Genomic DNA, 10,586 nt, shown 5'->3' with positions numbered 1-10,586 from the left:
TCTATTGATTTATAGATTAATAGTTTTACTGGACAGAAATTACAAAGAACAAATCTGGTTCTTAATCAAATCTAATTAAAAACATGAATAAGTGATGTTATTTACTGTTATGATCTGTAAGATATATTTATTCTCAGTACTAGATGTGGTCTCAACAAACCCATGACATTTCAACATTATTTTACTTTTTATCTGAAAATATTGTTATTGATCGAAAGGTCTTGCCATACCAGTTTATTCCTCTGTATTTACTTTAGTTTCTTATTCTTGCATTTTATTCTTCATTCTTTTCCATTTAGTTTCCTTTGATTAGTATTATCCTCTTTTTGGTTTATTGCTATGTCCACTTTAGTTTCTTTCCTGTTGCTACATTTATTTTATCATTTATTGACGCTCACCACCAGTAATCTTCACTCATCACCTGCTGCGCCGCCTAATCATCATATGTTTCATATCATGTGTTGATTTTTCCCTGTTCAGCGTCGGATTCTCTGTCTTTATACCATAATTCACATCTAGTTCGTCGCTCCGTTTTATGTCCCCCTTCTCCTGTTTCAGAGTTTTGCGCAATGTGCGCGTCGTTTTTTTTTTTAAGCCCCTAAGGTGCAGGGCGGTCGGGAAGCGTATCGATGGGGAAAAGGCAGACTGACATAAACCTTTTTGAAACAACGGAAACAATTTCGGTATTCTGATTATTGAAATTTAAAAGTGCTGTGTTGTTCCATCACCCCCGTTTCATACCGGACCACTTACAGCTCCGGTGTTATCGCTATAAAATGAACGTTCTCTATCGTGGTATCACTGTGGAGGGATTTCTTTATTTAAATGGGTTCATTTTTCAGAGGGATACAAAGTGAGGGTATCGTGATTTTAGCTACCAGTAAAAGGAGAACGGAGCTGCGCCAAGAAGCTAACAGAAGCTACAAACACTGAATAGAAGAAGAGCTACCATGTATATTGTTGCAGCCAAGCATGGTTTAATGTTACACAATACAGTTTTACCAAGTTGCTCAAAGTCTAAACTGGCATTGTTGTGCATTTAAAGTGTAAAGTTTACCTTCGACCAAACGCCCCCCAAAGGCATCCCAGCGCCCCCCTTTTGTAAAAATGTCCTCCAGCGCCCCCTGCCGTACTCTGAACGTCCCCTGGGGGGCGGTACCGCCCACGTTGAGAACCGCTAATCTAAATGATGGTGGGATGAATTCATAATTCCTCGGTATTCTGTGCTGATAATATTTTCACAACCTGCTGCCATTTTCCTCCCGAGTCTCCCTCACCGACAGAGATGCAGAGAATGTCGGCCTGCAGTTGCATCAGCAGCTTGTTGGTCGTCATTCCTCCGTCAACCTGCAGCTGAGTGAGAGGAATGCCACTGTCCTGATTCATGGCATCCAGGATCTGCATCCAAACACAAATAATTATTCTAATTACTTTTTCTTTTCCCACTTTCTGAAAAGATTTTTCGAGCTGAGCTTTACCTCACGTGTTTGAAAACAGACGGCTTCCAAGGCAGCAAAAGATAAGTGTCGTTTGTTGGTAAATTGAGTCAACCCACAAATGATCCTGTGGAGTAAATATCTGAAGTCATAATAATGCTGCTTGATCATGCTGCGCCGTAAACAAGTTGTTGGTCATACCCTCTGGCGCTGGGCTCCCAGTACGGAGCGTAGAGCCCAGAAAACGCAGGGACAAAATAACAACCATAGGAGGTGCCGACCGATCCGGCCAACATCTCTGCAGAAATGAGGAAATGAAAGCAGGAAACATTAAGCAAAAACATAAATATATCTAAAGCGAATCAACAATGTAAAAAAGTTGCGGTTGATTGATGGAGGAAGTACCGAGCTCATCGGATGAGCTGATGATTCCCAGGTTGTCCTGCAGCCAACGAACCACGGCTCCAGCAATGGCCACAGATCCCTGGGCAACAAGATGACAGAAAATAAAACAGGCAGAAAGGCTCAGTGACAAGTTCATGACTCAAATAGGTTCAACTTGGGGGAAAAAAAAAGCTGATTTTGTGAAGAAAAGAAATTATCCAAAAACTGCATGTCACTTCTGACTCTAGGACAGGAGCCATTTTACCTCCAGTACAGCTAAAGATAAACTAATACAGAACTCCAAATGTTAAAAAAAAAAAAGAAAAGACAACTTGCTCATTTGTGATGAATATCTACTGCAGGAAATGTCTCATATTTCAAAAGAACCAATTTTATTGCTATTTTTAGGTTTTAAAATTGACAAAATTGATGTTGATATCACAATGTTTTGTGGTACTATTGTGATAATGATTAAAATGATGATAACGTCATTTTTATCATTACTTCTTTTTTAGGTAACTTTGGGTATGCCTGTGTGATTCTAATATTTAATATGCTTCTTTCTGACCCCAGTCACATTAATAAGTGATTTCTGTCACTAAACTGCACAGAGCAGCTGAATTTAATCACATTTTCGCATTTATTGATATTTACCAATACTCTAAAATAAAAAATTGTGAATAAAATGGTAAAACTTAACATATTGGAATTTATCATGACAATAAATGAACATTTTTGTCAGAATAAAATAATAAACAATGGAATAAATGCTCAGCCCTGAATAAAATGTTTGAAAAAAATAGGATGGAGACATTTTCTTCTGTGGGATGTTGATATTTATGAAAAACAATATAAAAACAGCACATAGCTCAGGACACAATTAGAAGAAAAATGAAACATGCATGTTATTGCATTATGCGTTATTTTATGTTATACTTAAAATCATGTCAGAAGAGCCAAAGAGGCACAGTAGAACACTGCAGTAGAATAAAAATGAACTACATGAAGTCAAACATGATAATAATTCAGAAATGTTACTCTACCTCCAGAGCGTAATAGGTGGGTTTGTCCCGGCCCATTTTGTAGGCGACCGTCGTCAGCAGACCGTTATTAGACATGACGGGCTAAAAGTTGACACACACCACTGGAGTTTATGCTCTTTTGTTATCTTTTTTGTTGTTGTTTTGTTTGTTTGAAATAAAAACTTAATTACCCTTGTTCCAGTGTTTCGCAGGAGAAAACATCCAGTTCCATACCTGAAGGAATAACAGAGGTAAAGTGTTGCTGGATTTCTAAAGACAGGATGGCCATTCGTTTAAAAAAGAATTAATTGAAAAACCCAGCAGAGTTAAAGGAAGCTCATACGTGTTTTTGACACTTCCATCTTGAAAACACATCTGACCGACGAGAGCAGCTGACTGGTCACCAAGACACTGGTTCAAAAGAAACATTATAGTTTAAATAAATGTAGGTATGCAAGAATATTCAGAATAAAAAAATGACAGACTTACCCCTGAGATGGGAATACCTGTCAGGGCCCCGGCTTTCTGTCACAGAAAATCAAATCCATAAGATTTAAATCCAAATTTTTATTTGTAAACAAAATTTTAATTCATTTTTAATTAAATTTGAGTTTAATCTCAAATTAAATTCTGAGGAGAATTTAAATGTACACAGATTGAAACTGCAACTGCATTCAAATTTCAACTCAAATCCAGCATTTGGTTCTGGTCTTATTGACCCGATCCATCCAATCAACTTCTAGTTTTAACAGTTCAACTCTTTACAGTTAAAATGAAAGGGAAAAAAAAAGTTAACGCATCTTAAACAATGTTATAGCTTGACAAAATTAAATGTGAAAACAAGTCTAAACATGATGAATAAACAAGCTCAGGTAACACAGGCGTAGGAAAATAAATCACTTGTTATTTGACTAAACAAAGTCAAATAACAGGAAAGCAGCCGACTTCTACCAGCAGATGGAAGGGTGAATCTTTGGGAAATAAAGTCTTCACTCCCACATGCAAATTAGGGTTAGAAGTTTATAGAGGAAATTCAATGTGAAAGGAAAACTGTGAAGAGATGATGGAGTGGTGTGTGAAGGACAACCAGCAGAGCAGTCAACAGCAACAGCCACCATCCAAAACATTCCCAACAGATAAAATAGATCCAGGGTTGGTCTCATAGTAAGAGTCTAGTTTTAATAAATACAGAATCATCAAGACGAAAGATTGTTTATCCTTATTTTTATTAAATTTTGTTCGTTCCCGAAAGATTTAAAGGAAAAAAAGGTTAAATTCAGCAAAATCTGACTTTTATATCTGACATGTTTACATTTTCCAGTCAAATATTACTAATGTAAAACTAATATCACACTAATCACTAATATCATTTTTGATATAGTTCATCCAATATGTAATATATCAATTAATCTAAAACATTTATATAAAATACTAAAATATTTCTATTGATAAATTGTAATTTTTGCTAATTTAATTTAGATACTCAGACAACAAAATACAGCATCAATGCAGACTTAAAGTCTGTACAATCAAATCTAAATATTAAATATTTTCAAATAAGTTCATTAAATAACATTAAAATTAAACTGACAAAACTGATTTTGATCTTTGAAAAATTAAATATCGCTTGGAATCACAAAATATTTTAATAGCTTTTAAGGTGCAGACCTTTCCTCCACATTTGGAGTTTTGGAATGGTGGTTTATTTGCCAGTGATGGAAAAGCCAGATGGGTTACATGGTGAGTAAAAGAGTGAGGATGAGTTATCACTTACCCAGCAAGAACTTATTTTCTAACAGTGGGAAAAGAGAGATAATTGCACAAAAAATGCCTAAAAGAATTTATCAGTCAACCTTCATGCACTTAAAAACAACCTAAAAAACATTTCTTACATAAGACAAAAAGATAAAACCTTTTCACTTCAGAATCAATAAAATTAGTAGGATCATTTTTAGAATTGAACTGCACAAAGAAAGAGTTTGCGTCTTACCAGCAGGCCATAGATTTCTGATGAGCTCCTCACTTTAGGCAAGATGTGCATAGGAACACCAAAATATCTAAAAAAATAAACCAATGAAAGATATAATTAGGAGAACATTCTGTGCTCTGGAAGTCCTCCATTTTAATCTCTGTAGGATTAGGATTAGAGTAGAAACAATAGTTTTTACAGTTATACTGCCTCTTTTTGTAGTCTTTTCCAGAAGCTTTTTAAAGTAGATTTCGGAACTGAGGTCTGGTCATTTCAGAAGCCATCTTGTCTGCCCATTTGGGTGTTTGGGCACCAGATTTTAGTGGTTGGTGCATTTCTGGCACATTTTTGGTTTTGGTTGCATTTACCCAGAATGCCCTGCGGTATAGTCGGCTTCCTACTTTCAGAGCGGTCTCTGGTCCGCTTACCTCATTCGAACCGCTCCTCAACTGAGCAGACCAGAGTTTAATTATTTGTTCGGATCAGAGCTCACATTCACACTCTCCAAACGAAACAGACTTTGTAGACAACCGGACTGGAGTTGGATGAAAGTGGCCTGAGCAGGGCTGGTGTGAATGTAGATGTTTTTATCCCACTTTCATGGATCTTTGTAACAACCACATCTTTTCTTGTACATTTTTTGGACTCTTTAGATCTTTTTGCTGTATTTTGCTTGTCTTCATGAATCCACTCAGGTTTCTTCTTACACTAGCAGCTGATGGCTCAAAGGTATTTATTTTAGTGATGTGTCTTACATTAATCTCACATCAAAACTACTACATGTAACTGAGCTCAGTCTTTCTCAAGATTTCTATTAAAATTTGTAAAGAATAAATTCCTAAAACCTTTATAATTTAATATATTTGTAATCTTGTATGTTAATTGAATATTATCATAAATTTGTTACAGAATTACATCCCAAAAATGGTGCATGACTGTCCAATAGTCTGAACTTCAGAAAGTACAAACCCAGTTGGTAGAGCCGCGTCAGCAGTTTTGTTCATAAATTAAAATAAAAACCATAAATGTACACAAAATAAATCTTATTTCAACATGATAAAATAAAAATAAAATCAAGTTTAGGAGCCATACTTGCAAAGTTCTGCGTCCCAGGCCATTGTGTGAATATTAAACAGCATGGTTCTGCTGGCGTTGGTCACATCTGTGCAGTGGATTCCGTCTGATTTTCCCCCTGTCAAACACTGTAAGGAAGACATTTGAAAACTTTAAACATTGTTTCCTCCGTTCATTTACAATTTCCACTGATCTCTACAAAAGAGGTGATGCAGGAAATCTATGAGGACCCAAATAAGCCAGGAGTCGATGGTGCCGAACATGGCGCGGTGAGACGCCACGGCCTGTTGGACCTCCTCCACATTGTCCAACAGCCAGCGAAGCTTCACTGCACTGAAGTAAGTGCTGAGCGGGAGGCCCGTTTTATGCTGCAGTGACACAAAATCCCCATTAGATGTACACCAAAATAAATAAATAAAAACAATTAATCACTGGGAAAGAAGTCAGCTCTCAGTCTTACTCGTAAATGGTTCTTATCCCTTCCTGGAGTTTTATCTATAAGATGCTCAACCGTTGACTGAGTTCGCAGGTCCAGCCATACTAAACAGGAACACAACAAATCAGATCAATTCGCTGCTCTTAGCTACACTTGGAGCTACATTTAGCTACAAATCTTTAGCATAAATTTTGTATGCTACTAATGATGTCTAGTTGTATAATGTTTAAGAATTTCTCTTGAAGTCTTTCCATGGAAACACACTAATAATCTAATGATCTATCAGCTGAGCAAGAAAATTCCTTATATGAATTCCTGGAACCCTCAATAGGGTGATTATGCCACTACTATATCTCCCAAACATGACTTTTACTGTCTTCCAAACGCAGTACAACAGCATATTAAACAAACGGTTGCCATAGAGATCGGTACCAATGGCGTTGTAGAGGGGCTCCCCGGTCAGCTTGTCCCACACTACAGTAGTCTCCCTCTGGTTGGTCACTCCAACAGCTGCAGCAAATTAAACACAACAATGGCTGACAATTACGCAGAATGCAGCTTAACATATGAGAAAAAGTCAAACACAATTGATTTGGAAATCTGAGCACTGAAGGTATTAATAAATATTATAAACTTTAAGGATTTGCTTTTAGCTTTGTGACCTGGATTAATGAATGACTTCCAATGAACTGTTTTATGTTCTCCTTTACATTTTTCACAAAATGCTGATGTTTATAAGGTAGAAAGAAAGTACATTGTCTTTCATTGCAAGGCTTTATGTCCATCAATAATCGCTGAGTCAGCAGAAGTATGGGTCAGATTGACTAAAAGAAATTATTTAAATTATGAGAATAAAGTTATATTAGGAGAATAAATATTAAACATTACCAAAAGAAAGAAGAACCAGAAGAATGTCACAAAAATTCACAGAAAAAAATAATTTCAATGAAAAAAAAAAGTTCCATTAGTTATCAAGATTGGACATAACCAGCTTAACAAGTCTGTGTGGTTCTTTCTTTGAAACAGACTCAAAGTCCTGCTTATGATAATCTTTTAACATGTCAGCATCAAGTTATATTTGTAAAACCAACACCAGAGCACAACATCAACATTGCTCATTTTAGTTTTTATTATCCTTTGTGGAGGAGTTCTCATAAAATTACTACATCATTTTTCTAATATTACAACCTTATTCTGACTGGTAATATTGTAACCTTATTACAGAATTAATTCAGCTTTACTCTGTTATTATTTGGACTTATTCTTAGAATAAGATTATTGTTGTACAACTTTATTCTCATAATTCTTTCTTTTTTCTTAGCCTGGTCCTAATACTCGATCATAGTATAATTGTGGTACCTTTAATGTTTGACACGTCGATGTTGAGCTGTGTGAGTTTTTCACATGCGCGCTCTATGCACTCGTACACCGACTGCAGGATTTCTTTGGGATCTTCCTCCACCCATCTGGACATGAAGGAAGATTACAGGGACACATTAGTTGGACGAGGCAACATCAGACAGCAGATGACCGGCCTTACCCTTCCTTAGGAAAGAGCTGTTTGATTTCCACTTGATGATGGCTGAGCAGCTCTGCTGTTTTTGAGTTGAACACCTGCAAAATGGAGAGAAAAAAAACCCGATGCAGCAATTTATAGCTTGCTTTTATGTGTACTGCAATGAGAGATCATTTTATTCCCAAAAGGAAAATATTAAATAACACTTAAATGACTGGCATTTGCAAACAACAGAAACCACACAGCCAGTGTCTGACTGTCATTGAACAAAAATAAATCTGCATGTGTAACGTGGTGCAGCTCATTTATTGCTGAAACGTCACAGCTGCAAAATTAAATCCAAAGGAAAACCTCGTTACAAGCCAACAATATCAAAACCTGCCATTTAACTTGACGTTAGAGGTAAAAACTCTAAGGTGTGTTTCAAAAAAACAGGTGGAAATGATGAGTCATTTTAATAAGACAAAAAGAAAAAAAAACTTGGCTCTAAATGACAAACCACACCTGAAAAACAAATTAAAGCAACTCAACTGAAAACCATTCTTCATACTTCACTTATACTTTTGCACGAGAACCAACCGAAGTAAATACTTCACTTAAATCACTTTACTAACATGACACTTATCTTTAGTTTTTTCAGTTTGAATTCTTACTAATGTCCAGAATTAAAACAGAACATTAGTCTAATAGACCTTAGATTAAGTTTCCATAACTTTGGATATTAAATAGTTGTTTTAGTAAAAATGTTTTACCAACAAGTTAACTCTCTTGATACCAAAAGAAATCACAATTCTAATATTGTTAAATAAAACCTTCTATATTAAAGCTTAATCAAAAGAATCCCAAAGGCATAATTTAAAAAGTACATCATGAAATTGTGAAGCAATTTTTCAGCAATTGGAATTTGAGATAACGTAAATTTCTAAAAATGGAAGTAATAACAAGAATATTATACTGTAGCTATACGCTTAGGATCTGTCTATCTATGTATACTCCCTAGGGGTGTATTGATTTACTTATTTTTTTTAGATCAGTGATCGGCCGATGCTTGCAAGTGAAGCTGATCTTATTCTTTGATCTTATCTACCTCAGCAAAGGTCTAAAAATCAACCTCTATCTTCTCCTGCTCTGCAGTGAGAGGTTTGACAGATATACCTGCCACCAGGCCATATCTGTACATTTGCAGTTAACAATAGTCACCCCACTGAGCAACTTTTTTGTTACATTTAGAAATATTTCAGACAAAAATAAATTGGAATTGGCCAAAATTGGGATCAGCAGGTCAGCCTTTTTAGAGCTTGGTAATCGGCAATCGGCCAGAAAACTGCAATTGGTGCAGCCCTGATTAAAATCACCAGACATTGCCACAAATGGACTGGGATGTTGTGTCTGTATCTTAGCAACAACAGAACTTATGACTGCATTGTCAGCAACATCTGAGTAAGCAATTGCCAAAATAACACTGGTAATATTGGTAAATAATATGAAGGAAAACTGCCAAGAGTTCCATGTCAGGACAGCAGAGGCGACACATCACAGTAACATGTCCTGAATGACAAGCACTGCTACTCCACCTCTTTTTCTTTTCCCGCTGCTCTTTAAATCTCTGTCTGCTTGTACAGGAAGCCCAGCAGAGAGACGTTGGAGTCTGTGATATGATCCTGCAGCCATGTCTCAGTAAAACACTTTATACTGCATTCTCTACACTCTCGTTGAGCCCTTGTCAGAGCTTGGAATTCATCCAACTTGTTAGCGAATGGTCACAAGTTGCTGATTAGAATTAGAATTCCTTTATTGTCATTGTACAAAAAGCACAATGAAATTTAGGATTGATGGAAGAGATTAATTGAACTTCCTCCTCTCTCTCTCTCTCTCTCTCTCTTTGCTTCTGCTTTGCATCCATGATGCCGCCTTTTCCACTCCTTTGGTTTTTCTGGCTTTTGCAATGTTAATCAGCTGCTCCTTGTTGTAAACCACCTTGTTGCTATGGTTATGCATCATAACAAATGAGCCAAGTATAAAAAGTATTAAAAAACAATCCAGCTGCACAACATCCTAGGGTTGCCACCTTTGAGAAATCAAAATAAGGGACGCCCACTAATGAGCGTCGTCCTACTCTCATAAGCGCGTGGAGGGGTGGAGGTGGGGGGGGTTCGACTAGGGTTACCAAGGGACCAGTCCCTATATATTTAAAGAAGGGGGGATGGGACTGTACACTGTGTACAGACTGCGTGTCGGCTAGTGTGTGTTACCAAGAAACCAACACCGTGAGTGAAACAATGACTGGGGCAGCCCAATATATAAAATACTCGGGGACCATTTCTTTATTATTACACATCCACATTTGTAGAAAACGTCCCGTATCGGGACGCTACATTTAACAGCGAAATACGGGACGAGTAGCAACCCTACAACATCCAGACCATATATATTTACAATGTAAATCACTGTGGCTACCACACTGGGTTTTTGTTTAGTTAAGGGCAATATAAAAAATAACAGTAACATGTGTTCCACCAATGCCTTTACAACAGGCACCTATAGAAACTATCAGACAGGTTTCTGAATGAAACCGTATCCACCTTATTCCTACGCCCCATAATGCTTTGCGTCAATTATGGGCGCGACTTCAGCCGCAAGCCGGTGTTCTGTCAGATCAGCATACTTTGTGGTAACACTTTATTTGAAGGGGGTTGAATAAGACTGTCATGACACTGTCATAAACATGACATAAAACCTGTCATGAACA

The 10,586-nt window shown here is 36.9% G+C and overlaps 1 protein-coding gene across 4 annotated transcripts in view; it reads right to left on the bottom strand.

Moving 5' to 3' along the window:
* The window catches only part of LOC103130063 (glycerol kinase), a 25,407-nt gene that overhangs the window by 4,375 nt on the left and 10,446 nt on the right, over positions 1 to 10,586 (bottom strand). For 2 of the 4 annotated variants that reach the window (XM_007541358.2, XM_016665639.1), the window contains exons 2-17: positions 7,862 to 7,935; positions 7,681 to 7,787; positions 6,754 to 6,831; positions 6,346 to 6,425; positions 6,116 to 6,253; positions 5,904 to 6,013; positions 4,833 to 4,899; positions 4,617 to 4,634; positions 3,332 to 3,367; positions 3,186 to 3,253; positions 3,034 to 3,076; positions 2,864 to 2,944; positions 1,842 to 1,920; positions 1,638 to 1,734; positions 1,479 to 1,563; positions 1,278 to 1,398 (exon numbers count right to left, since the gene is read on the bottom strand). In XM_007541358.2, the coding sequence (XP_007541420.1) occupies positions 1,278 to 1,398; positions 1,479 to 1,563; positions 1,638 to 1,734; positions 1,842 to 1,920; positions 2,864 to 2,944; positions 3,034 to 3,076; positions 3,186 to 3,253; positions 3,332 to 3,367; positions 4,617 to 4,634; positions 4,833 to 4,899; positions 5,904 to 6,013; positions 6,116 to 6,253; positions 6,346 to 6,425; positions 6,754 to 6,831; positions 7,681 to 7,787; positions 7,862 to 7,935 (1,282 nt within the window). Of the gene's footprint in view, positions 1 to 1,263; positions 1,399 to 1,478; positions 1,564 to 1,637; positions 1,735 to 1,841; positions 1,921 to 2,863; positions 2,945 to 3,033; positions 3,077 to 3,185; positions 3,254 to 3,331; positions 3,368 to 4,616; positions 4,635 to 4,832; positions 4,900 to 5,903; positions 6,014 to 6,115; positions 6,254 to 6,345; positions 6,426 to 6,753; positions 6,832 to 7,680; positions 7,788 to 7,861; positions 7,936 to 10,586 lie in introns of all 4 variants that reach the window. The other 2 variants (XM_016665640.1, XM_007541359.2) reach the window with 2 other exon arrangements.

This window comes from Poecilia formosa, unplaced genomic scaffold (assembly GCF_000485575.1).
Source record: "Poecilia formosa unplaced genomic scaffold, Poecilia_formosa-5.1.2 Scaffold603, whole genome shotgun sequence".
Taxonomy (NCBI): Eukaryota; Metazoa; Chordata; class Actinopteri; order Cyprinodontiformes; family Poeciliidae; genus Poecilia; species Poecilia formosa.
Note: the sequence above shows the minus strand (reverse complement) of the source record. Positions and strands in the feature narration are given on the sequence as shown.